Source organism: Halichoerus grypus, chromosome 8 (genome assembly GCF_964656455.1).
Source record: "Halichoerus grypus chromosome 8, mHalGry1.hap1.1, whole genome shotgun sequence".
Taxonomy (NCBI): domain Eukaryota; kingdom Metazoa; phylum Chordata; class Mammalia; order Carnivora; family Phocidae; genus Halichoerus; species Halichoerus grypus.
In genome coordinates this window covers 5,117,270-5,145,259 of record NC_135719.1, presented here as the reverse complement: position 1 = coordinate 5,145,259, position 27,990 = coordinate 5,117,270, and the positions used below count along the sequence as shown (strand labels likewise).

General features: G+C 45.9%; 1 protein-coding gene across 1 annotated transcript in view; it reads right to left on the bottom strand.

Moving 5' to 3' along the window:
• Positions 1–27,990, bottom strand: part of IQGAP1 (IQ motif containing GTPase activating protein 1) — a 105,838-nt gene that overhangs the window by 5,207 nt on the left and 72,641 nt on the right. Inside the window, exons 17-36 of the mRNA XM_078078848.1 lie at positions 27,730–27,897; positions 26,324–26,466; positions 21,934–22,104; positions 21,148–21,231; positions 20,983–21,054; positions 20,818–20,887; positions 20,240–20,448; positions 19,007–19,162; positions 18,602–18,765; positions 17,868–18,092; positions 14,227–14,367; positions 14,036–14,120; positions 12,771–13,003; positions 12,042–12,174; positions 10,739–10,841; positions 10,137–10,272; positions 9,662–9,749; positions 6,795–7,007; positions 5,707–5,873; positions 3,696–3,818 (exon numbers count right to left, since the gene is read on the bottom strand). Coding sequence (XP_077934974.1) covers positions 3,696–3,818; positions 5,707–5,873; positions 6,795–7,007; positions 9,662–9,749; positions 10,137–10,272; positions 10,739–10,841; positions 12,042–12,174; positions 12,771–13,003; positions 14,036–14,120; positions 14,227–14,367; positions 17,868–18,092; positions 18,602–18,765; positions 19,007–19,162; positions 20,240–20,448; positions 20,818–20,887; positions 20,983–21,054; positions 21,148–21,231; positions 21,934–22,104; positions 26,324–26,466; positions 27,730–27,897 — 2,884 coding nt within the window. The remainder of the gene's footprint in view (positions 1–3,695; positions 3,819–5,706; positions 5,874–6,794; positions 7,008–9,661; positions 9,750–10,136; positions 10,273–10,738; positions 10,842–12,041; positions 12,175–12,770; positions 13,004–14,035; positions 14,121–14,226; positions 14,368–17,867; positions 18,093–18,601; positions 18,766–19,006; positions 19,163–20,239; positions 20,449–20,817; positions 20,888–20,982; positions 21,055–21,147; positions 21,232–21,933; positions 22,105–26,323; positions 26,467–27,729; positions 27,898–27,990) is intronic.

The following is a 27,990-nucleotide window of genomic DNA, read 5'->3' as shown; positions in this document are numbered from 1 at the left end:
ACAAGCCTGGAAATTTTATGGCAACAGAAGGTGTTGTTCCCTGGGTGATCAAAGTACATCGGCCCAGATTTCCAGAACTCAACTGTGGAGCAAACTTATCTACTAGGAACTGAGCTGAGAACCACGAATGCTGCAGAAGGGGCCACGGAGAAGCCACGGGAGGGGTCACAAAACCCATGAACCAGAACATGCGCATCCTACTCAGCAGGAGGTCCTCACAGGTCTTTCCTTAAAGGTACTTCCTGTGATAATTTTATTTTAACCAGTTTGCTTTGTTATCTGGTTTCTCCCTTTCTTTTTAAAGATTTTATTTATTTATTTATTTATTGGGGGGGAGGGAGAGAGAGGGAGGGGGGAGGGAGGGAGGGAGCACAAGCAGGCAGAGTATCAGGCAGAGGGAGCAGCAGGCTCCCCCCTGCTTTAATTTTTCTGATCCTAAAATAACATAGATTCATTACTGAACTTTGGAAATTGGTAAAGCATGAGAAAAAGAAAAGGCACCTGTAATTTCACAAGCCAAAGATAACCACTTAAACAGTGTATGTTCTGTGCCTCTGTTCACATAAAGATGATCTAACCACCCACTTACTTATCTATTTTTTTAGCATAAATTGTAAATACAGTCCTGTATCCCAACTTCTCTCTAGTAACATTTTGAGAATTTTTCACATTCTTTGAACACATCCTTTTTAATGGCCACACAATATTCCATGTTGTAGTTAAAGTTTAACCACTCACCTACTGTACAACACTTAGGCTGATTTTACTTTTTACGTTATTACACTTGTGGTACACATTTATATGTAAATCTTTGGTTTTACCTCTGATTTTTTTTTTTTATGATAGATGCCTAAAAATGGAATTTTTGGTCAGAGTATTAAAATGTTTTTCATTATAAAAACCACAAGACATAAAATTTACCTTCTTAACTATTTTTGAGTGTGTAGTTCAGTAGTGTTAAGTATATTCATGTTGTTGTGCGACAGGTAGTCCAGAGCCTTTTCATCCTACCAAACTGAAACTGTACCTGTTAAACGACAGCTCCCCCTTCCCCCTCCCCCAGCTCTGCAACCACCATTCCACTCCCCGTTTTTAGGTGTTAGACTCCTCTAGGCACCTCCCATAAGTGGAGTCACAAGGCACGTGTCTTTTCGCCACTTGGCTTATTTCACTTAGTATAATGTCCCCACGGTTCATCCATGTCGTGGCCTGGGACAGATGTGTTTCCTTTTTAAGGCTAAATAATATTCCACTGTGTGTATATGTAGCACATTGTGTTTCCACATCCGTCCGCAGACATTTGGGTTGCTCCCACCTCTTGGCTCTTATGAGTAATGCAGCTATGAATGTGGAAGTGTAAATATCTCTTTGGGATCCTGCTTTCAGTTCTTTGGAATATATGCCCCAAAGTGGGATTGCTGGAGCATATGAGTTTTCAAATTTTTGAGGAACTGCCATACTGTTTTACATAGCAGCTAAAAAAGTTCAACCCTTATGTATCTCACTGAACTATTTTGCAGTAATGTCAGAAATGTATGCCAAAGTGCTTACTTATCTCACTACTTCCTTGCCATCACTGCATAATAAAATAATTTTCCATGTTTTTATTGGTTATTTACCCCAAAGATACAAATGTAGTGATCCGAAGGGGCACCTGCACCCAATGTTTACAGCAGCAATGTCCACAATAGCCAAACTACGCAAAGAGTCCAGATGTCCGTCGACAGATGAATGGATAAAGATGATGTGGTGTGTGGGTATGTACACACACACACACTGGAATATTACGCAGCCATCAAAACCCCCAAATCTTGCCATTTACAACAACATGGATGGAACTAGAGGGTATTATGCTAAGCAAAATAAGTCACTCAGAGAAAGACAATTATATGATCTCACTGGTATGTGGAATTTGAGAAACAAGGCAGAGGATCATAGGGGAAGAAAGGAAAATGTGAAACAAGATGAAATCAGAAAGGCAGACAAACTGCCTTTATCTTAGGAAACAAACTGAGGGTTGCTGGAGGGGAGAGGGTGGAGGGATGGGGTGGCTGGGTGATGGACACTGGGGAGGGTATGGGCTATGGTGAGCGCTGTGAATTGTGTTAAGACTGATGAATCACAGGGGCGCCTGGGTGGCTCAGCCGTTAAGCGTCTGCCTTCGGCTCAGGTCATGATCCCAGGGTCCTGGGATCGAGCCCCACATGGGGCTCCCTGCTCCGCGGGAAGCCTGCTTCTCCCTCTCCCACTCCCCCTGCTTGTGTTCCCTCTCTTGCTGTGTCTCTCTCTGTCAAATAAATAAATAAAATCTTAAAAAAAAAAAAAAAAAAAAAAAAAAAAGACGACTGATGAATCACAGACCTGTACCCCTGAAACAAATAATACATTATATGTAACTTTAAAAAATAGTAATTAAAAATAACAATAATTTTCTAGGTTTTTAAATTCAATAGTTAAAAAACAGTATCTCGTTTTAAAACTTTGCATTTCTTATAAGTCTGGTTGAGTGTGTGCGCACGTGCGCGTGTGTGAATCATGGCTTATTATCTGTATTTTCTTTGGTCATTTTTCAGTTGGGGACCTTGGTCCTTTTGAGTTTTTTTGTGAACACTTTATGCACTTTTTGAGTCTGTCTCATATTTATTATCTCTTCCTTTCTTTTTTGTCATTATTTTCTACTGTTCAAATGTTGTCCATTTTTTTGCCTGTCTTTCTTCTTTTCAATTTGCTGCTAGAGGCTTTGAAACCAAGTAACAGGGACGCCTGGGTGGCTCAGTCAGTTAAGTGTCTGCCTTTGGCTCAGGTCATGATCCCAGGGTCCTAGGATCGAGTGCCACACTGGGCTCCCTGCGCAGCGGAGAGCCTGCTTCTCCCTCTGCCTGCCGCTCCCCCCTGCCTGTGCTCTCTGACAAATAAATAAAATCTTAAAAGAAAAAACAAACTTGTTGTTTTAACATACACAAAATCAGCAAGCTCAGCTGCATAAGGTCACAGGGCCCACTGAGTAGGCACGTAATAATGCCTGCTAATGACAGCCAGGCCAGATTCGGGAACCATGCAGAGAGCAAGCTGGCACTTCCCAGGAAAGACAATGAGGGTAAGTCCCTGATTCCCAGCCTCAAGGGGAATAAAGTAAACTCTTCTTCTTGTTATTCTTATTTATTCTTGGTTTAGACGTAGGAGAATAAGAAATGGTGTCCTCCTTTAAAGAGGAAAGATTAAGATGGGGCCGGGGCACCTGGGTGGCTCAGTTGTTAAGCATCTACCTTCAGCTCAGGTCATGATCCCAGGGTCCTGGGATCGAGCCCCACATCAGGCTCCTCACTCAGCAGGAAGCCTGCTTCTCCCTCTCCCACTCCCCCTGCTTATGTTCCCTCTCTCGCTATGTCTTTCTCTGTCAAATAAGTAAATAAAAAATCTTTCAAAAAAAAAAAAAAAGATTAAGATGGGGCCCACACAAGCAGGTGGAAACACAGTCTGGGGCAAATATTCCACAACAAAGGAGAAGAAATCCCTTCTATGACAGACAAAACAATCCTGACTATTAGGCCTGCTGCACCTAAACAGATATCTAAGTACAAAGAAAATATGAAAACGACCATCCACATAGCACAAATAAAGGCAGTAAGATAAAGAGGTGATAAATGCAGAAATCAACTCAATGTATAAGACAAAGTAAAAAAGTAAATACTCACTGGTTCACTTGTAGGTCCTCAATCTCCAGAAGGACTCCTTTTTCATGCAGTCTTGCTGCCGTGTATTTCAGAGAAATCTTTTTGCTTTTCTTTCCCTTCATTTCCCTAGGCTTCTTGGAGACCCTGTAAAAAATCACACCGTATCACTTTCTATCTGTAACTGTTACTACAAGTCTGTTGGTAGTTCGAGGATATGAGGTCAGAAAACGGACTTCCCAGACATAAGCCTAAGTGACATACCAATTCTAAAATGGCAAATAAGTGTTAGGATTAGCCTGAGCAATCTCTCTGCACAACAGGGGAAGCATTACTAAACTGCTTTTGCCTTTAATTGTATTTGCAAACCCACCATGAATTTGACAGTCTATGTCATCTGCCTAGGTCCCTCCCCTCTCAACACCCAGCACCTACAAGTTAGGTGTGAAGGCTTCTAACACCAGCCTGAAGGAACTGTATTGAACCCCAAGGGAGTCCCTGTAAGCCCCTTGGCTTGGCAGGGTGAAAATAAATATATCTCGGAATAAGTAATGTTTAGAAGATTTTAAACCAGTGTAGTAAATACAGAGGAATGGGAACAAGGAAAAAGAAACAGGCCTTAGGAGGCTTTGGGATAATCAAGGTAAGAAGTGATTTTCAAAAGTAAACAAGGGAAGACTAGGGATCTCTGAGAACCAGGGATGTGGGCTCCCACAGAAGGGTCTCAAGGGGCGGGAATGCTGGTACAGGGGTCAAAGGAAGTAAGCACTACGGAAGGCAACCGCAAGATCTATAGAAATTACAACTGTACAGAATCTCTGGTCCAGTGATTCCACGTCTAGGACTTTATCTTCAAAAATATGCCCACATTTGCAAAATAACCTATCTATAAGAGGTTATTTGGTACAGCATTGTTTAAGTAAATGAGCGGAAACAACACAAATGTCCATCATGAGAGACCGGATTACATCAAGTGCTGTATGTCTGCGTGCAGTGGGATACCACAGAGCCATCACAAAAAGAAGAGGACCCCGCTCTGTTTGCTTAGAACGCCTAGAAGCAACGACGACCCCGTGGCAATGAGCACATCTCGTGCCTGGATTGTGGTTTCTAAACACCATTCTTCATTAGAAGGCGCCAGGAATGCTTGGAGAAATAGCTAATTCCAAGCCTGGGGAATTGTACAAGTTGAACCAGGAACACAAGTCAGGAAGTGCTCAAACAACGATGGGGAAAGGTCAAAAGGTCACATGAGCCGCTCTGCAAGCTGGGTTGTGCGGGCCTGATTTGTATCCCTGCACATCAGCCCCACCTCACCTCAGTCTTCCAGGGAGGGAAGGAGAGAGCCGGGGTGCAGGCGAAGAGTAAGGAAGCCAGAGAAGGAGAGCTCATGTGGCAAAATGTCAAAAACAGGTGAATCTAGGTGAAGGGTTTATGGGTGTTTACTGTTCTATTCTCTCAACCTTTCTGAAGTTGGAAAATTCTTAAACTGAAAACTGAGAAGTACAAAATAAATTAACCCTAGTTAGTAGTGTAAGTAGAACTTGCACCCACCACCCCATCCCTCTGGGTCCTCAGTTTCCCTCCCTATAAAATGGGTGTGTTGCTGGTTGTCACTGGCGCCCACGGGGAAAAGCTGAGGTCTGGGATCCTGTCCCCAGGAGGTGTAGAGAGAGACCAGGGGATCGAAATGTCTATCATATTCCTTAAGTGATTCTGAGGCACACCCGGGTTTGGGGAGCACTAACTAGCCTCCTTCTGTGATTCTTTCATTTCTAGGGCCAAGAAGATATTTAGAACAAGGGATGCTTAGAAATAAATAAGCACCCTTGAAATCCCCCCTACATTATTTATTTACATCATACAACAACAAATGGAACTAGGAAATCATGCAAACACTTAGAACAAAACAAAGAATTAAAGCAATAAATAGACCCAGCATGTTTTAAGTAAAAACTTCCAAGGTCACTTCAGTTGCCTCTACTTCTTTTTCCCCTGACATTGATTCTTAAAAAAAAAAAAAAAAAAAACTCACTTGCCCTTGCTGGCCAAGTTATCCAAGCAGGTTTTGATATAGCTTTTGTAGTAATCCACCTGCTCTCCGTAGAAAGTGGCCTTTGAGTTCAGAGCGGCGTACGTTTGCTGCAATTTCACCAGCTCAGCCTTCCTCCTCTGTCGGTATCTCCGCTGATTCCGAATGTCCTAAGACACAATTATTAAAATTAGGAAAATGATGGTAGGTATCACGTGCTTCTCAAATCATCCTTGCTAGAGCCCAGCAGTGCTTAACTGCTTGCATGACCACACTTTCTTAGCAGGTAGCAATTTTTTTTTTTAAAGATTTTATTTATTTATGAGAGAGAGAGAGTGCACACAAGCCGGGGTGGGCAGAGGGAGAAGCAGACTCCCCGCTGCTTGGTCCCAGGACCCCGAGATCACGAGCTGAGCCAAAGGCAGCTGCTTAACTGACTGAGCCACCCAGGTGCCCCAACAGACAGCAATTTATGTTAAAAAATCAGCAAAGAAATTCAGATCTCATCAATCTTTTTTCCCCGTCTGTATTTTCTAGAGGTAGGGAAATGTGTTACTTTTACAGACTTCCACGTTCTTAGAATTTACTTGCAAAGCTGGTTTAACCTCTTAAATACGCTGTCAGGAGAGGGAAGAAAAGATCATTTTACCATATCAATTACCAAGCTCCCTGATGTGCACAGTACTGCCTTACTGGGCCAACAGTGAACACCTAACTCTGGGCCCACACCAGAGCCCCTTACTCATGAGGATTCACATAAATCAAGGATTTCATGACCAACTGGATGTGAATTTATATGTCAGAGTAGTCATTAAAAAGATCTCGAAGAATTATTTAAGGCCAAAGACAAATCGAGGCACAGGAAGCTCTAATTAGGGGCTTCTTCCTACTGATTTAGGCCATGGAATAAGTCGTCCAAGGGCAGGTGAGGTCCTTGTGCTGGAGAAGTCAGAAACAATTCCTCAGAGAAGAGGACCCTCATTTGCCTGCACACTGAAGGCACGCTGTCATCTCAACAGCTATGGTCACTTCACAAGCGCTGGGACAGGTTTACGCATGGCCAGGGCATCCCTGTCCCCCCCACACGGTACCTTGGCAATGTCGTTGATCAGCTCCTGGTATCTGTTCTTTGGGTCCACTGTCCCAAGCTCCGTTAACTTCTTCAAGCCTGACTGGATCTTATCCTTCTTCTCCTGAAGAGTGAGGTTACTGTCTTCCTTTACAAATTTTGACTTTTTCACCTTGTCAGGAGTTTTGGCATCACGAATAGCACGCCTCTGCATGGCCCTCTGATGTTCTGCTTCCTACAGACACAGAGAAGAGAAAGAAATTGCTGGCAAGTTCACCACACTAATCCAAAACCTGAGTCTGTAGAGCATGTCTACACCTGAATTTATACAGCTCTGAAACTCCATTCTGGAAACAGAGGGAGCAAACCCGCCCTCTTGACAACTGACAGAGAAACTGCACGGAGCACACACCGATCTCTTCATCTAGAAAAGATTACATCAATGAAGTCACATGGCCTCGTAGGACTTCTTTCCTGGATTCACACATACAGTTAGATTGGGCTAGGTAGCTACAAAATCCCTCGTTTTTTTCCTATCACATTTTAAGACACAAGAGCCATTTAATTTTCCTTGAAACACAGCTTCGTCCATTGGTGAATGTTATAACCACACCAAGGCCAGTGCTCAGTCCCTTCTTGCTAATGCTTTTTGCCACGTTGGCCAGGCTGGATCCACTGAAGGCCTCCCTTTGCTTTCAAGCCTGCTGCAAATGCCAGTCTAGAGAATGGAAAGTGCTTCCCTTGATACTTCTTTCCCAGTCAACGTCCAACGTTTGCCTGTTATGTCCCTGCCCGACATGACCCACACTGCTGTCTTCCTTCTTTAGCTCCTTATGATCTGGCTTCTGCATCTCCACTCTCGTGGCCAATTACCACCCCCCATCTCGAATCCAGTGCCTTTTCTTTGTTGTCCCCTCGCTGGTAGTCACTGCATTTTCTCCTTGCCCTAGGCGTGGCCCTGGTACCTACGAGGTTTCTCTCTGCTCATTCTCAGTACTGCAGTGATCACCTCTATGCTGACAGCCACATCTCTGTGGCTAAGGCTTGGTACCACATTTTGAACTGTTTGTACCAGGATGCTCACATTTGGAATGGCTTGTAATTCCTCCCAAACTGGAGCAATCCTCTCCCCGAGACTGCCCTTTCTTCCTGATGTCAAGACCACTCTGCATCACACAAGGTGAAGAAAATAAACGCTGGAGTCAGAGAGAGCTTGATCCAAGACTGGTTCTGCCTCTACACGCAGACGATCTTGGGCCAGTTTTGTGACCTCTAAGGTCTTAGACTCCTCGACTGTAACATGAGGATGAAAAGACTCACCTCACAGGGACAGTGGGAGGAGGAAATGAAAGAACACAGGGGAAAGCACCAAACTAACAGTAGGTTCTCATTAAAGACTGGTTCCGCCTTCCCTGCTTCACACCTCCTCCCATTAAACCAGGCGCAGTTGTCGGTTTTGATCCTTTTCTTGCCCCTCCCCACACATCTAGTCAATAATCAATCATAGCTGAGAATTCAAACAGTGGTTTTCGGGGCGCCTGGGTGGCTCAGTCGTTAAGCGTCTGCCTTCGGCTCAGGTCATGATACCAGGGTCCTGGGATCAAGCCCCGCATCAGGCTCCCTGCTCAGCGGGAAGCCTGCTTCTCCCTCCCCCACTTCCCCTACTTGTGTTCCCTTTTCGCTGTCTCTCTCTCTCAATCTGTGTCAAATAAATAAATAAATAAACCTTAAAACAAAAAAAACAGTGGTTTTCAAAGAGTCCTCGGTGCGGCTGTAAGGGATTCCCACAGGCACCCAGAGTCCCAGAGGGTGGGGCTGCGAGGGCCCCATTCTTGGTGCTCCCAGAGCAGCTCCCATTTTTCCTTCTTTATAGCTGTGCTTCCGAGTAAACTCTCATCTAACAAAAAGGATTCCTAGGCTCAACATTTGAAACAAATGACCTACTTTTTGCATTTCACAAATGCAAAACAGGGGTCTTAGACAGAAGTTCCTCATCCATCCCTTCCCACTGCCGAGTCCCCCCCAACCAACGGGGGGGCCAGGACTTCATCCCACACCCTGATTGCTCGACTACGGACTGCTCTGAGAGCACCGCCTAACTGATCAGCATTAAACGGTCCCAAGGTTACAAAAGCTCTTTACTCTGTATCTGTCCAGGGCTAAACATGGGTTCTACTTATTTGTTCTCCTGTCTCACTCCTCACTCTTCACCCTCACCCTCGTCTTCATTCTAGAAATGTCAGTCCGATCGCATCAGGCCCCTCCCTCCTTGGTGACGCTGTCTGCATGGACTCTCCCGCCCAAGACGCCTCTCGTCTACGCATACACCCAGATTCCATCCACGCCTCCTAAGTGTGGCTCAAGTCCTGCTTCTTCCTGATGCTTCCCTCCTCGCTGGCCTCTTTCCTGAACTTCGGGAATTTTTATAGCCAACATCAAAGCCAATTTTTAATGGTTTTCTAATTATTTCAGGTCTATATGCCACATTTCTCCAACTAGATCATGAGTTCATTGACTTTAGGAGCTACATTCTGTACTTTTTTCTATCTACCAAGGCACTTAACAAAATTCTAGTGATATAATAATATTCAATTTGATTACTAGACAGACTTGCTGATTCTGCCTCAGTTAATTAACACACACACACAGACCGCACATGATGTGCCATGAGCCTTCGGCCCTAAGAGCATCTGCCTCTTGAGGTAGGAGCCAACAACCTTCCCAGCAGGCCCTAACCAACACCTCGCCCAGGTCATCCAACAGCTCATGGATCGGATCACTGTGTTCTGGTCCACCCGCAGGGAAGCACCTCCTGGCATCTGGGTCCCACCCCCTCAACCCTGGCACGCACCAATCACGGGAGCATCTGTGCCCCCTGTTAAGTTCTACCTGTTCGCTGGTGGCTGGGGTTTCTAGGATTTCAGTCAAGGTCTCGCCTGGCTGGAACCGGATGACATCCACAATTAAACGTTTCGTACTGCAAGGAGACGGGGGAAGAGTTCAACGTCACCAGGTCTTCCACGTTCCCTCGAATGGAGCTAAGCGGCAGCGGGACATGCACCGCCCCACAGAGGTCCCGCCGGGCAGCTGCGAGCACGAGGCACTCAAGGCCCCAGGCTTATTTATGCGACAACTGCGTGGGTACCAGGCTGAGGATTTCTCAGGTGTAGATTCTACTTCAGCCTCTTAGTGGCAAATGAGGCAGCTAAGTCCTGGGCAGAGTATAATAGATAAGGTGACCAGAATCATGACAGGCTTAAAAGGCCAAGGTGATGGTTTCGGCTATGAACAAGTGGACGTGTCCGCCAAGGCCCAGGCATCACTGCGCTGTATTTACCTCCTTCTTCCCACTTCCAATACTCACTTCAGCAGGATAGTCCGAGCGTCCATTTCTGCATCCTCATCCCCAGGCACATCAAACTTGTTGGTCAGCGTGAGAGACACTTCCGTCTTCGCCAGCGCCTCCTTATTGGGGTCATTTAAATTGCCAGCGCCCTCTCCTACAGTTGGGGGGGTACAGAGATCGGTGTAACGGAGAGGAGATACTGGAGAGGAGACGTTAATACAAGGCCAACATGTATGCTGTGGCAAGAACACCCTCTTGCTGAGAAATAAAAGAAACTAAACACCAAATGATGAAAGCAAAGGATCTATAAAAAAAATAATTTCATAAATGTTAACAAGTCATTTCAGTAATTGTAATATGACAAGTCTCTCCTAAGATATTCTGTTCATTTCCTTTATAGGACTTCTAATTTAATTATAGGATTGTGTGTATAATATCCACATTTAAAAGTCTCTCTTCCACTGGACCTCAGTTCCTCACAGACAGGGGTGGTCCACATCTGCTTTCTTCCGTCACGCACACTCAGAGCTGGAGTGGGGCAGAGATGGACGAGGTGGCAGTTACAGCCTTCCTCCGGCACCTTCCCTGTCACCTTCTGGGCAGTTAATTCAGAACTTTACCTATCAGGGACTCGATGGTGGGCACCTCCCCCAGGTCGTCCAGCAGCTCATGGATGGGATCGTTGTGCTCCGGAGCAATGGCGTCCTGATGATCCAACAGGAGCTGCATCGAATACTCAGGAGTCAAGTCCATGAACAACACACAGCCCATCAGCCCTCAGCCCCACCAACAAGGCCGAATAGCACAGAAGGGATCGGATAACAAAGCTCCTGCATTCAAAGAACTGAACAGGCCAATCCCCACCAAACTAACCCAAGTCAACAATGTAACACATAAAGCATCAGGCTGGCCTCTGTTGAATGACTTATGGGATAATGCATGGAGAAGAAATACCGGTACTCGCTCAACCTCAAGGATGAAGGGATTTAAGTGGACCCTACATGGGCAAGAACAACAAACCCCACAGACTGCAATATCTAAAGTCATAATGTACCCTACAAGTTCAAATAACTCACATGCATACTCGTACTTAATGTGTGCTGTTTACGGCATCTCTTAGTTCAGAGAAAAATGCACTGGACCCGTGTTGTGCTCATCTTAGGGGCACTGAAGCAGAGCCTTTAAGACACTCTTACCCCCAAGGAAAGCCCTCAGAGAGGATAATACTTGAAATTTCCTTTACCTTTTCTTTTTTTTTTAAAGATTTTATTTATTTGTCAGAGAGAGAGAGAGAACGCAAGCACACAAGCCGGGGGTGGGGGGCAGAGGGAGAAGCAGGCTCCCTGCTGAGCAGGGAGCCCGATGCGGGACTTGATCCCAGAACCCTGGGATCATGACCTCAGCCAAAGGCAGACGCTTAACTGACTGAGCCACCCAAGGCTTTACTTTTTATATATTTCCTCCTTTCCTGTTCTATTTACCCCCAAAGGAGAAAGGAACGAATTATAAAAATGTTGGGGGAAAAAGGAGCACCCAAGGGAAAATCACTCTAAGGGCCACAGAGGAAAAACTGGGTATTTTAGTTGTTAGAAAAACAACACCGAGGGCCAGGATAAATAGATCAGTGCTCACAACAGTGATTCTGGAGCCCACCCGTGGTGACCTGTTTCAACAAGCCTGTGCTAGCGTCCAGGAACTTCATTTGTGACCATAAGCCCAGGTGACTCTGATGCAGAGGGCCTGGGGTCACTTTGAGACACTTAGCAGATCTTGTTAATACGCAAAGAGAAATAAGGCAGATGTGATGTCAGCAAGATCAAAGGAAGGCGAGGTATCTGGCTTTCCAGAGATGGTATGCAGCACCTAGGGAAGGCAATTAAAGATAGAGCAACGACATTAAGTAATTAAAGAAAAAATACTTACAGTGTGGGTGTTGATGATTTCACCAATGGAAATGTAGATCACTGGTTTGGTAAGGGTCACTAAATCAGAATATTCATCCACATTAAATTTATCCTGAAGTTCTGGGACATCACAAGCAGTTTGGAAAAACCGTCTGAAAATAAACACGAGAGCCAGATCCCCGGGTGACACATATGTGAGGAACTGACGAGAGGACATCCCACAAACCTCTGGAGCAATGAGTTCAAAGAGGAGACCGTCAAGGCCCAGGATTCTGGAGAAGCTGCACATGTTTGCTGCGCTTCATGGCCTTTGGGCGGTGGTTCTAATAACTTCTCCCTCCACCCAGTTTTAATTCCACCCACAAGAACTGCTCACCCGTAATTTAAAACCGTTTGCAAACACCAGAGTCATTAGGCAAACCAACTTTATCTTTAAGACAGTGTCCTGAACTCACAACTGGATGTTTAATTTACAAATGTTGAAAGCACTCTCCGATTGTTCTCTGATTATAAATTAACACACGTGCCTAATGCGGGTTCATTGCTTTTATGTTAAGTGCCGTCTATTCCGTTGGAATACATTTTAACAGCTCAAAATCCTCTTCATCACCTCCAGGGGCTATGAGCACATCAAACTCGTATCCTACAGCATGGCAGGGTCCAGGGAAAGCTAAGTGTGGTATTTAATCTTGTCCCGACACTCAAGAGATAGAAACACGCCCGCAAGTACCTTATCCTTTTCCCCTACCTGAATTTCTGGTAGGACTGGGAGAGATACTCATTAATGATGCCCAGGTGAGCATTATCTCCCAGAAACATCTTATTGGAAGCGGCATGCTGGAGCATCTTTGCAATGGAGCCAAGGTTTCGGCGTTGGTCCGTGGTTAGCTGGCCTCCTGCCGACAGGTCAATGATGTCAAAGGCATCAGGAGCAACAATGGCTGGATTCATGTATCGATAGTAAAGCAAGTTACCAAAAATCTGGGAACAGATGGAAAAGAAAGACGGGTATTAAAAACCACTCCACCAAATAAGCCACAAAAGACTTTGCTAGCAAAGAAAACCAGAAAATGCAGTCCGGTGAGGAAAAATAAACACTATGCTCACACACACACACACACACACGCACGCACGCACTTTCTCTCAAGGTCTGAAACTAAAACAACCGAACATCCTCGGTTGGATACAGAGAAGAAAATGAGAACAGAACGGAATATCACTACAATGAAAAAGCAGGTTCAGAAGGTAACAATGATAGACTTAAAGTCTGTCACTGAGTGTTTTAGGGCATTCTTTGTTCACAGATCATGGCAGCAAATAAGGCTGCTGTCATCCACATGACCTAGTTAGCATAGTGTAATCTGTCCAACCCCCACCATCCTCATGCTGCAGACTTCAACGGTGGACAAGTTCATGCGTCTGAAATTAAAGTCACTCAACACACATCTCCTCCACAGAAGAATTCAAGGACAGTCACAGCATTTCCCCTGGAGTTTCATTCCAAAAAAAAAAAAATTTAATTCACCTGAATAGAAAGTCTAGAATCGAGGCCTCATTGTAGGAAAGCACAGAACTAGGAGAGAGAAGAAAAAAGCGTTCAGATTAAGGAAAAAAGAAAAAAAAAAAAAAAAAAAAAAAAGGAAGGAGCACAGCCGAGTGAGAAAAGAGATTTATCAGCAACAGCCTTAGCAGAAACCATGGTGCTTGCTGCCATTCACCCAGCCACCAGCAGAGGGAGCAATTCTTCAGCGAAAAGACAGGACTGGAGAAATTTATCTCAAGACAGGAAAATCCACCTCCTCTACTTGTTGGACGTCTGTGTGCGAAACAATAAAGGCGCTACAGAGGGACCAAGAGAGGTGCCATTTACTATTTACAATCACTTTCAAGAGCTCCCTGCCAGAATCTATGCTTGCCCGTTTGCTGTCGGGCCTAGTCTTCTAACGTTCTTCTCAAAGGGCTGCTGGAGGACAAGGATGTGTGACAAGGATGTGCCAACGTCCAGATTCTTACCTTCAGCAGCTCATCCTCACCGGCATCAGGGAACTTCTCGTGTAACGAGTCCTTCAGCACTTTGGCAATGAAGCGCATCCCGTAACTGTGGGATGGACAAAACTCGATGAGAGCCGCCGGGGGGGGGGGGGGGGGGCGGGCAGACGGGCAGTCATACTGGGCTCTGTCTGGGGTCACGACTCGGCACTCACGGGATTTTGTCCACGGAGCTGATGATGGCTGAGAGGAACTTGTCTGTCACGGCCCGCATGTTCCTGATGGAGTTGTCTAGCCGTGTCCTGACCTCTTCATGAGCCAGAGCCTGCTCAGGGGTCACATCATAGGGCAGTTTGCTGGGAAAGCAAAAATCATCCCCAACTGTGTTAGGTAACAGCCAGAACAGCCCAAGGCAGGACTGTGCCTTTCAGAAACAGAAAGACCCAGAGAGACCAGGTAAGCTGCTTGTGCTCACAGACCTGGTAAACAGTGGGGCCAGAATCTGAGCTCAGGGTTTTCAGCTGTGAACTGGGCGCCTAGAACTATGTGCCAGGCACTGTGACAGGCCCTTGGGATAAAAGATACATAAGACACGATAGCTTCCTGAGTCTCTAACAGTCTGGTGGGAGACACACACAGATACTGGTAAACATATTGTGCTATATAAATAAGAAGCTGACCAAGTGCCACAGAGCAGGGGGCTGCCACTCAAGATGAAAGGAATGGAGGAAAACTTCGGTGAGGAAGTGACACCTGAACTCAGGAAAAAGGGAGAAACACTGTCCTCCAGGAAGGAAGCTCAAATGCAGAGCAATGGAAGAGAAGGAGAAATGAGGTGGTCAAGTAAAGAGGCACCAGGTTGCGGAGGGTCCCATTCGTAACACTGAGAGGTCTGGACTTTCCTGGAAGCCAGGGAGAGCCACTAGAAGACAAGAGACCTGAATCTGAGGAAGATTTCTCTGCCCCCCCATGAAGAATGCATTAAAGATGGACAGTCACAGAGGAAAGAGATGGGTTAGTGCCACAGCCTGATTAAGAAATAATGAGGGCACGAAAAAGGATGCAGCAGTGGGGACCAAGGGGACACAATCAGTGGGATGTGGTGACCCTCTGGGTATTGGTGAGGGAAGTGACAGTTAACATACAGGAACTGGGGCGCCTGGGTGGCTCAGTTGGTTAAGCGACTGCCTTCGGCTCAGGTCATGATCCTGGAGTCCCTGGATCGAGTCCCGCATCGGGCTCCCTGCTCGTCAGGGAGTCTGCTTCTCCCTCTGACCCTCCCCCCTCTCATGTGCTCTCTCTGTCTCATTCTCTCTCTCTCAAATAAATAAATAAAATCTTTAAAAAAAAAAAAACAAAACAAAAAAACATACAGGAACTGAAGCCTGAGGAGCTGATAAGATCCCTCAGGGAGAGTCTGAAGAAACTGGCAGGAAAATAGTAGACATGCTAGGCTTAATTGGGAAGGACAGGAGGGGCTGAAAGACAAAAACGAAATACAGGGGTCAAGGCTCCGGTGCCGTCAATGACGTCAAATAGTAGTAATGATTGCCCTGGACTATCTGGGTGCTCTAAATCCAATCCTAAGTGTCCTAATGAGACAGAGGCAGGGGAGATTTGACACACACAGAAGAGGGGGCAATGTGACCACAGAGACAGACTACAGTGATCCGGCCACAAGTCCAGGATGCCAACAGCCACCGGAAACTGGAAAGGGAAGGAACGGATTCCACTGGAGCCTCCAGGGGGAGCCCGGCCCTGCCGACACCCTGCTTGCAGCCCACGGATGCTGATTTTGGGTTTCTGGTCTCCACAACTAGGAGAGAGTTCATTTCTGTTGGGTTAAGCCACCAAGTTTGCGGTAATTTGTCATAGGCGCAATAGCAGACAAGCAGATAGGGACACAACTCCATTTGTCATACTGTGTCTGAATTACAACTAAGCAGACTACCAACACGAGAATTCAGCGAAAATCAATAAAAGCGTTCTGTTTGAAACAACTGGTTATATGGAATTTATAAGAATATCATATATTTTATTACTTGTAAGTTATGTGTTCTATACCTTTTATATCAATAAAATGTATAACTTTATGTGTAAAGGATATTTGATAAAAAATAGTAATGAGCAAAGGAATGAAAGTGCTCAGCACGATGAGTGAAGTCATAGAACAGACTGTTAAATTTCTCAGATTTTAGAGGCACAGGTTCCCAAGAGGGGACCAGGTCCCGGTCTGTGTGTCTGGTGGCTGAAGCTCAATTATCCGTGATGCCTGCAGGCAGGATCGGCTCCCACTGCACTGTTACACCTCCCAGTTATCACTGGCAAAAAATGTGTTGAAATCCATTTCCATTTTATGAAAAACAAAGTAAGACACCAGTTTCCTCACAGGGAAAAAAAACCCAACAACCTGGAATGCCTACCGGAACTTTGTTCTAAAACGGACTGACCCATGGACCGCGAGATCTCCCAATACCCCGGAGCCAGAGCCCCGTCATGTAGGGAAGCCCCGGTGCCCCGTCCAGCGCGGCACGCGTCAACCGCATTCCAGCATCTGAGCCTCAGCTGTACAGGGCACAACAAAAATGGACTTTTCACCACATCCAGCAGTGACCTGCCTCCTGGTGACAGACGTACATGTTACTGAGAAACAGATCAGGTGCCACATGATCCCCACAGGGGACAAGGCCTTTCTGAGCGTCCGCAGAGCGGCTGCTCTCCATGCAGAGGGCACCTTCCCCTTCGCCCGGGGGCCGGGCACCTGCAGAGCACGACACCGGGCAGCACTGTTCCAAGTGTGAGGTGGTGCCAGGCTACAACCCCCCCGGGACGGGAAGGAGCCTGAGCCAGGAGGTAGTCAACACGCTGCTTCCTTCCCTAGGCAACTGTGGCTACGAAAAACGCCAGCTGAACTCCACAGTGTGCTGAGAGACCCAGGGTTTTCAGTTCCTGGTCCACAGAGCACACCGTGAGTAGCGATGGTGGGGAGAGCCACCCCTCCTCAGCTCCAGAGAACTTCACGCACGACCTCACCCTGCTCCACAACCACCAGGAAAAACCACCCTGCACCAAGCTGCTCACCCGCTCCGTCCTCACTCAAGCTGGATAAAACCAGACACATGCTGGCTCTTTGAACTGTAATTTCCCAGCATTACACACATTCTACTGACACACCTTTCTTTCGATGCGTCCATGCTGGTGGTTAAACTGCCGCCCTAGCCGAGAAATCCCATTATGTTAGTCCAACCCGCCCCCAGGGTGCCAGGCCACTCCACACCATTTCCTCCTCCTCAACGAAACACAGTGCTCTCATGCACCTAGGTTTTCCCGTCCAACTCCATCTCCAGTGATGCCAGTGACCCTTCAGGTTCTGGACCCCCGAGCTCCTCCCACCTCAGAATGTTCAGACATGAATACCCTGCACCCAGCTCTCAGCAAGACTGGCCCCATCTTAACCTTTAAGCCTCAGTTATGTGAAATTTCACCTTCTCGAGAGGCTTTCCCTACCACCCTACCTAAGTGAGCTCCCTCCTGTACTCCCCATTATAGTTCCCAAGGCAAAACCTCATAAAACTCTCAATTTGTCATTTCATTTTTAGGTACCTGTCTCTCCCGTGCAAAAAACTACGAAGAGGGCAGAGAGCTAGTCTGTTTCGTATACCTACCACAGTGCCGGGCACACAGTAAGCCCTCAATAAGTATTTGCTAAGTGCGTGGATAAATTACCAGGTCAACAATGTAAAGAAGAACTTTCTAAGAAAAAACTATTTGAACTATTACTTTATAATCAAAGGTTAAATGCTTAAAAAAGACAATTACAAAAATACCAAAGGAAAAGGTATTGTGGTTGCCATACCTTGCCTCTCCTGTCTGAGACTCCATCTGATTAACCCAAGATTTGTATATATCCACAGGGTCAGTTTTGATGTTGAGAGACTTGTCGTCCATAATCTCCTTCACGACAGGGGCCAGGATTTGTCTCAGGGCGTTCTGGCCCCGGGCACCTCGGTTGAAACTCACAACCATCTTAATGACTGTAGGATTTCCTGTCACGATCTCTTGAATCTGATCTACTTTTGACCTATAAAACATCAGATACAAATTCAATTTAAACTAATCATGAAATCTATCAATGTAAAGATAGAATATCTATTTAAAGAAAGACCCCATCCCCTGGAAAGAGAAACAGTTGGAAGGAAGGAGGTATGTGCTCTTTCTCTAGAAACATTCCCTGACACTGACCTGAACCCAGGACCTTCGTGCTGTTTGCAAACTCAATCACAGGAACCTGAACAGGTCCTTTATTAGATAAAAATGTGGCATCTTCATGTTTGGAGCAGCTTTTTAAAAATCCTATCTTAATATAGAATCTTCCTAAAATCACTTTAGCAAATCTCTTATTCTACCACCTCCTCGAAGCAGCAACACTTTATATTCGTGATTTAAAAACTAGAAGCTGCTCTCGAGTAAGGGTTTCACATAGAGCACAGAGTTAATGGAGGTCAAGGAGAGGTACGGGCAGGCCTGAATCTCAAACTGTGAGTAGGACAGTGGGACGGGGTCCCATGCCCGGCAGCAATCTGTTCATACTTGATCTCCTCCTGGAGTGCGGTCTTAAAGAGCCGTAGGAGCAGGTACTCCTCTCGCTGGTTGGACGCGTAGTTGTACAGGGTGAAAATTACAGAGTCCATGAACTTGGTGGACTTGTTCTGAGGCATCTGAAAAATCAGCTTCGCCAGATAGGTGGGGTTCGTCTGAAATAAAACCAAGGGATACGTCATTTCTAGATAATATAAAGGCTGGCACAAATATTCACATTCTTTTGAACTTGAAGATTTGGAATGTGCAGAAGTAATAAAGAAAAATAAGACAGCCCTTTGCTCACCCCTCAGTGGAAGCCAGAAATACTCTCGTAGAGATGTATGTTGGCTAAGGTTTCCTTATGGGAAAATAAATAAGCTAAATCTTACAAGACCAACTCCAGGAGCCACTCACCTGCAATAAATAAAACAGGTGTTGATAGGCCTCCAGCTTCTCTCTCTTCTCCTTGCTCAAAGCCTTGAGACCTCCCTTCTGCTTATTTAGCATCATCATATCAGACAACTGCTCCTTATTTTTTTTGGTAAGTTTTTTACTGTGGGAAACCACATCCTGGAAATGAAAGCATACACATAAATCAAAAAGCTTTGAAAGATGGAACTGGGCACTGTGGGAAAGGTCTTAGAGCACCAAAAAAACTTGTATGAAAGTCTCTGCACTGGCAGATCCCATTAACTATTTTAGAATCATTACACCGTATCCTGTTTTCAGGACACCAATCAAATCTCCTACTTCCACCTCCCTATTAAGAACTTGCACTGGGGCACCTGGGTGGCTCAGATGGTTAAGCATCTGCCCCTGGCTCAGGTCATGATCCCGGGGTCCTAGGATGGAGCCCTGTGTCCGTTCTCCCTGCTCAGCGGGGAGCCTACTTCTCCCTCTGCCTCTCCCCCTGCTTGTGCTCTCTCTCTTAAATGAATAAAATCTTAAAAAAAAAAAAAAAGAACCTGCACCATAAAAATGTCCACAGACTCGGGAAACCATCTTCTAGGAATCTAGATTAAAAACAGTCTTAACTACCATAAAAGCTACATATTCACTAAGACGTTAACTGCAATGTTATTTGTAATAAAAACTTGAAAAACAACCTAAATGTCAGATAGGTGCTGCCATTAAAGAGAGTATTTATGACTAGTGATCACGTGTGAAGCATCTTATCCTCTAACAGTAAGCGAAAATGGAGGATACAAAATGACCGTGGGGGGTGGAATTATGGGATGATTTTTATATCTTTTTTTCTATATAAAATTTTGCTACTGAATTATCTCATTTCTTATGTAATTTTTATTTATTTATTTTTTTTTTTAGATTTTATTTATTTATTTGATAGAGAATGAGAGACAGAGAGCATGAGAGGGAGGAGGGTCAGAGGGAGAAGCAGACTCCCTGCCGAGCAGGGGGCCCGATGCGGGACTCGATCCCGGGACTCCAGGATCATGACCTGAGCCGAAGGCAGTTGCTTAACCAACTGAGCCACCCAGGCGCCCCTCTTATGTAATTTTTAAAGAATGCATGGCATTTGCTGAGAAGAAAGCCAGCCTCCACCCCACCTGCAAGTCGGAACGGGTGAGGCAGGGGGTACCAAGCAGGACAAAGGGCCCCAAGGCCTCTGCTGGCGCTGGACCATACCTGCAATGTGATTTTATTTTTCACGAGCAGTCCAATTTTGATATCCATGAGATTGAGGTCATTCTCCAGCTGTTGGTTAGAACGAATGAGGGTAATGACCTCTTCCCGCATCTTCATAAGATCAAGCTCCTCCTGAAAATCTTGGTCACTTTGGTCAAGAAGGTGGACAAATTTTCGGACCACAATCATTGGAGGATCCTCAGCATTGACTGACAGAAAGAAAGTATGTGTCAGACACGTAATGGAATTACCAGAAGAAGTTCTAAGTCTTGGGGAAATGTCAGCACTGTCTTGAAAAAATAACTCTTAGACACACATAAGATACTTATTTTTGAGATGTGCAAAGACAACCAGCAAGTGCAGTCTTCTCGGTCATGCTACTGCTACGTTATGACAAAGGTTAAGACAGCAAGCAACAAGACAGAGCCACGGGTTAGCAAAGGGACTTACATCACAAGCAGCACCCTAGCCCCCAAGCCTTGCCTTCAGGACCAGAAAAGAGATCCGTGGAGAATACCCAGAACCTGACGGCTCTCAACCACTGCCTCAACTCTTGTCTGCCGAGCACAGTTACTCACTGAGAGTCTTGTAGTCATCACGAGCTTTGTTTGCCCGAATAAAAGCCTGGATTTTGATAATGTCATTTATCTACGGAACAAAGAAGAAGAAATTCCTTTGTTCATTTGTTCACCAAAAATATAGCAAAACTAATTCTACTGGTCCTTATACCCAAGGGTGCTTACGTGGTCTCGGAAATACTGCAGGCGATCTCTATAGCGCTTTCTAGCCTGGTGCATCCTTGCCAGAGACTGAATCTGTGGGGAAGGGATCCTGGAAATTAGAACAGTCCTTCTCAACACAGAGCACACTCACGTCCCGTGCTGAGAAACGCTGTCGGACTACCATACCTTTACAACTTCATCTTTGTGGGCGCGCAGGTAAGCTAAGCGATCTTGATATGCCTTCTTCTGCTTGTATCCCCTCCATTGTGACTGAAACCATCAAACATTACAGTGGACATATTACTTCCCAAGGATCGGAGGGAGTTAAAAAAATCTCATCTTCATCAATTACCCAAGTGCAATTCACGATGAAGCTTTCCAAAGGACCACAGCCAGTGGTGACAGGGGAATGAGGACGTGGGCTGTCCTTCCACCAGGAGAGCACAGGGCTACCTCCCACTTCCCTAGGGTTAGCACAGCACTTCACGCCTTTCAGGGGCCCCACACAGGTTCTCTTACTGGCTCCTTACAACAAATCAGGTGAGGAAGGTAAGTATAAGTATCCCCATTTACAGATGAGGAAGCAAACTTAGAGGGGCTCACCACGGCCTGGCAGGGGTGGGGCCTTGGTTCCTCACCTGGAATTCCTCCTGTGACACCATGCTACCCTGTCACTGTAGTGAAACCACAGTTGTTTCCCTCAAGATTCAAATCTAACACAAAGGAACAGTGTTAGAAGACAACAAAGTACCGAAGAACTGCCTCTGGACCAGACAACTCATCACGAAAACCATCCAGCACACTCTGACTATTCTGATTACAGCAGTAAGAAAGAGGAAGTACTTGTCAAAAAAAGGGAGAGACCAGAAGTCAAGAGGGCAAAAACCACTCTCGTTCGGTCCTAAGAGCTGCCTGCTTCTTGCCCTGCTCCGGAAGCCCCCCCTGCTGTCTGCACAACCGGCTCTGAGATACCTGAATGCAGGTGATGGCAGGGATCTGTTTCTTCAGGAAGTTCATCCTGGATCGGAACTCCTGTCGAACCAAGTATCCGCGGCAGCAAGCCTGCAGCCTGGTGATCAAGCCTTCGTTGGCTAGCCAAAGCTGTTCTCGGTTGTACGCAGCCGTCACCCCAGAGATGGAGCTCTGAAAAAGCATCCGGTCACATTGGAGGACACACGTTAACCACTCTCATCCACAGCACACACACCAACACTCACAGCTTTCTAGGTCTGTCCCACATCTCTAACGAAGCAGTGGGAATGAAGACTTCAGGTCTATTTCTCAGGGCCAAGTCATTCTCACGTCCAAAAGAAAAAGTTTTACACACACACACACACGTGATCTTTACACACTCACCTACCCAACACTGCCTGCCAGGAACGGTGCTTGCTGACAAGAGGACAGAATGGCAGGTACAACACAGGACTGGGCACCGAGTCCCTGAAGCCCCCAGAATGCCCCAGTGGAGGACGGACACGGCAGGGGAATGGGAGCCTAGAGTGTGTGCACCGGGACCACGGGCACCGGAGAACCAGCACACTTCCCCACAGAGGAACAGAGCCAGGAGACTTCTTTCTAGAGAAGCGGCAGTTACCAGAGTAGCTGGCAGGCTAGTGTGAGCGGGTGAACCAGGCTGCTGTTGCTGTAATCCAAGCGAGGGGTGAGCCGGGGCTGAGGGGGGCAGCAGCAGCGAGAACAGCGGCAACATCTGGTTATCCCCCTAATAGCCACGTTCCCCTTTTCCTTGGTATCAGAGCCTTGATATTGTTTCCTGGCCAACAGCAGGTGCTGTTAAAAGACTACACGGGCTGGGGATGCAAGCAGCTCATGCGGGGTATGCACAAGTAGTCTGGGAAGACCTTTGGGAAAGCTCCCCGAGAGAGACAGGGAGCTTTGCTCTCCTTCCCTTCCTCCTACTTCCTGCCTGAACTGGTAACTGGACGGTTGGTGCTCCAAGCGGTCATTCTGGATGACAAGGTGACCTTGAGGGTGGAAATCCCGTGCTAAGAATGGCAGAGCAGACAGACGGATCCTGGGAACAGATGGCTCTGTGGAGCCACCACACCTTCGCTAGACTGCCTGACTCCAGAATTATTTTATTTGAGGAAAAAAATACACCTTTATATACTGCAGCCTGTTTTTCTGTGAGACCGTGTGTGAGGTGTCTGCTGGACTTCTAGACTGCAAATGGAAAGGCAGGGCCGGTGGTTAGAAGGACTAAGCCTGGAGGTACAAGATTTGGGGTTCATAAGTGCAAAGGAGAGAGCTAGAGCCACCGACCTGAATGAGGCCTCATAGGAAGAATAAGCAGAAGAAGAGAAGGAGGCCAGTGGCATCCTGACGTGATTCAGTGGAGGGAGAGAAGGCAGGCAGCGAGGGAGACTGAGGAGCCCTCGCCAGTGGGAGAATCAGAAGAGAACTGCACTGAAGAAGCCAAAAGAGTCGCAAGTTTAAGGAAGAGAACACAGTGAGAGGTCAAGTATGAGGAGATCTTCTAAGAGACCCTGGCAATTCAAAGGCTATCGGTAAGTTCTAAAGCAAGAGTTTGACTAAAGTAAAAGCTGGACAAGAAACCGTACTGCTGTGAGCTAAGAAGTGAATGGTAATGGGGAATGAATCAGTGAGGGGCCAGACTACCTTTTAAGGCATTCAGCAAGAAACAGATGACAAATTTGTAGGCAAGGCCAAATCAGGAAAAGTCCATAGGCTTTAAAAATATTTTTTTCCCTACAATGAAGGCAACAAGACTATGTATGCAGGCTACTACTCAGAAGTATATGCCGGGGCCAGCGTTATCAGCATCATGGGGGAGCCGGTCAGAAATGCAGATTCTCCGGCCTCATCTTACACCCACAGAATCCGTCTCCACTTTACCAAGATCCCTGGGACACACACACACACACACACACACACACACAATTCAGAGAAGCACAGATCCAGGTTACATATGAGAATAACTGGAACTATGAGAGGAGGAGTACAAGGTGGGTGAGGAATTGGGAGAATGAAATCAGAGACAAGATGAACAATAAGCTTTGGGCAAGAAAATGATTAAGGAATTAATGAAGACCCAGAGTCACTGAAAGTGCGGGAAGTGGAGAGTGGGAGAATCCAATTTGATAGACACTTTTTTTTGTTTTTAAGAGAGGTTAGTTCCTGCACCAAAGTGAAGCAACATCCCTCCCCTGTTTAAAATTCTAGTTAGGTCCATATGCAAAATACTAAGCAGGAATGTCTCTGTGGAAGTTAATGAGCTAATCAAAGGGGTGTGTGACTCAAAACAAAGTTAAAAATCACTGCTAGAAGAGGTGGCCTGGCTTCCTAAATGGGCACGTTAGGCCCTGGAAACTCACCTGAGCCTTTCCTCACATGCCAGTTAACAGGCCCAGGACTGCTCGTCTCCCCATAAATGGCCCTTGTTCCCCCAGTCCTTGGGGCCTTTCCCCAAACAGTCCCTTCCCCTCTTCTGCGCCTGCTGAAATATTATCAGTGCTGTCTTTCTCCAGAACAAAATGAACTGCTTCCACAACATTCCCTCTATGTCACTTTTCTTGGAGCATCTGTTTCTGTCTGCCTCACACTGCAGGACTCAGTCCCATGCTGTTGTCACCACCACACTGGGAACGCAGAAACTCTGACACATCTTTACATCCCACTCAACACTCACAGAGTTCAAGGGCTTTCGTTTAATTTCCTCACGGTGAAATCATTAGCAGAGAAGATGAAACACCGACCGGGAAGAGAACTTCAAGCCCAAGACAGAAACTCATCCCTCTGCCAGATGTTCTGAATGAAGGGACTATCTCACTTTTTACACACGTGGGCACTGCAGTTCTTCTTCCCAGGAGCTGGGAAATGCTGCTCAATGGAAGCAGATGGCCTGTACTGTCCTCTCTCTCTAGGAATCTCTGTGCCTATTAGTAACGTGTCTCAGGGCGCCCCACAGAGCACCTGACTCTTGATCTTGAGGTCGTGAGTTTGAGCTCCACCATGGGGGTAGAGATTACTTTAAAAAAATAAATGAAGTAGAATAAAATAAAAAATACATTTCTAACTATAGCCTACAGGAGCTTATTGAACATCTTCCCTCGATACCTTTTCCTCCCTTTTAATGTTCATTAGACAACTCCAGTTTAATGCACGTGAGCTCAGCACCAAGTGATGTTAAAAGTGCTCAACAGCCCATGAAGGACAAGATACGCGGGTACTACACACAAGCCCCGCAAACTTATCAGCACATTTTAAAAACCAGGAGTGGGCATGAGACAAGTACAGACGTGACTGAAATTCAAATCCAAGTTGGCTAAATTCTGAATTACTATGAAGTTTTGGGGGAGGGCTTCAAATGAAGTTGGAGGGGGAAAGGAAAGAGAATTTTAAAAAGATTCATCAAAGGGGCGCCTAGGTGGCTCAGTCAGTTGGGTGTCTGCCTTCGGCTTGGGTCGTGATCCGGGGGTCCTGGAACCGAGTCCCTGCTCAGCGGGGAGTCTGTTTCTCCCTCTCCCTCTGCCCTTCCCCCCCCTGCTTGCAATCTCTGTCTCTCTCACTCTTTCTCTCAAACAAACAAACAAATAAATAAATAAATAAAATCTTTAAAAAAACAAAAAAAGATTCATCAAGGAGCCTGGCTGGTTCAGTGGGAAGAGCGTGCACCTCTTGATCTCAGCGTCGTGAGTTCGAGCCCACATGGGGTGCAGAGATGACTTAAATAAATAAACTTAAAAAAAATCATCAAGGAGGTGACGCTTGAGATGGGTAGAAGTTTGACAGATGTAGATGTCGGGGAAGGGACCTCTCATGACAGTGGGGACTTGTGTTGTCCACGACCACGCCCCCATTGCTTAGATGAGAGCCTGCTACACTCAAGGAGGTGTGAGTAACTGCTGAATGAATGAGCAAACAGTAAGAACCAACAGCATAAGCAAACACACAGAGGATGGGGAAAAAGCACTTTAAAAACAGCCATAAAAAAAATGCTGAGCTAATTTGAAAGTGCAGGTTATATTCTAAAACAGCATGGTTTGGAGTTTGTGGAACAGTCAGAAAAGACTGGAAAGGCAAATCAGAGAGATTAACAGTCACTGCATTTAACAAGGAGTTAAAGAAACTTTTCATTTTTCTTTTTTTCTGATCATCCAAGTTTTCTTTAATGAGCACACAATTTACCTGACTTCATTCTACAGTTTAATCTAGGCCCTTAGTCATTCCCCCAACCACTAGGGAAAAAACCAGGCAACATAGTTCGTTATATAGCCTTAATTTTAGTCTAGGCCTTCTAACCACAGGCCCTGTCCTTCTCACTAATATTGGCTCTAGAACACGTTCTCTCAGCTTCTTCTCTTTGTGAGGAAATGCGACCTACCTGGATCTCCTCCCGAGAAAGCTGCATTGAATTCTGCACGAAGTCCGGGGGTTCCTCCCATCTTCCTTCCTGGGTCTCCAGGTTGTGGTAGTAATGGTATCCACCTTTCACCCAGTGCTTCACCCACTTGCTGTTATTATCTCCTGACAGAAAATAAAGGAAAGATAAAAGAAACTCAGAGCCACACTTCCCACACTCACATATCTAACACTGCAGGATTATTCTGGCCAGGGTTAACAGTCTAAATAGAACCATTCCAAAAACCTGTTCCTTGCATCCATAAGAGTAAAGGGGAATCCTAAGTCCCTCTAAAATCATGGCTTCGTTATGTCTCATTTAGCTCACTCATTTCTACATTATAAAAAGAAAATATGAAGTCCAATTGTGGAACTGACCTTGACTAACTTTGTTCCTTTCAAAGCCAGTATCTAAGACCTTGTGTGTCAGAAAACTATTCTGATAAAAAGATTTGCAACCATTCAGCCTCTCCAGTTAATAAAAAAAAAAAAAGGCCATGCAATGGGATGAAAAATCTTATCTTTATTCCTCTCTTTCTGCAGATAAACTACTTTTATACAGACTTACGCAATCAGAACTAATGACGCCCTATGAAAGATAAATTGTCAAATACTTGGATGCTTTTTGCCTTTTCAGAAAATTGACCTTTTTTTTTTTAATTTTTTTATTGTTATGTTAATCCCCATACATTACATCATTAGTTTTAGATATAGTGTTCCATGATTCATTGTTTGTGCATAACACCCAGTGCTCCATGCAGAACGTGCCCTCCTCAAGAAAATTGACCTTTTTAACACAGCTGCCCTTAAGGCGGGTGGGGAGGTAAGAATTAAAAAAAAAAATTTTTTTTTTTAAATGTTTTATTTATTTATTCATGAGAGTCAGAGAGGCAGAGGCAGAGGGAGAAGCAGGCTCCCCGCCTAGCAGGGAGCCCGATGCGGGACTCGATCCCAGGACCCTGGGATCATGACCTGAGCCGAAGGCAGACGCTTAACCATCTGAGCCACCCAGGCGCCCAAAAAAAATTTTTTTTATTTTTTTTATTTTTTTTTAATTTTATTTATTTATTTGACAGAGACAGCAAGAGAGGGAACACAAGCAGGGGGAGTGGGAGAGGGAGAAGCAGGCTTCCCGCCGAGCAGGGAGCCCGATGTGGGGCTCGATCCCAGGACCCTGGAATCATGACCTGAGCTGAAGGCAGACGCTTAACGACTGAGCCACCCAGGCGCCCCAAAAAATTTTTTTTAAATAGGGATATTATCTCCTTAGGGGCTTTAAAATAAGCCTAAATACTGTGCCTCTACACTAAAGTATATTTCCCTATAGCTGACCCCTCCCAGATTCAAGCTTTTCCTTTCAAGGCACATATTTACGTCCCCATAACTCACCTGCTGCCAGTTTCTTCTTCTTGGCCTCAGCAAGGTCACTCTGGTAAGTCTCACCACATTCGGGGATGACTCCATACAAGCCAACATCAGGGGAACGAAGGGCACTCAGGGTCTTACCAACATCACCACTCTCCACTGCCTCATTAATGGCATAGATTCCTAGGGCAACTATCCCGGAAGAGAATTGTCACCAGAATAGTTTAGAAAGTGTCTAAAGCCACACACTACTTCACCAACTGTTCGCCTACTGGCAAACTGCCC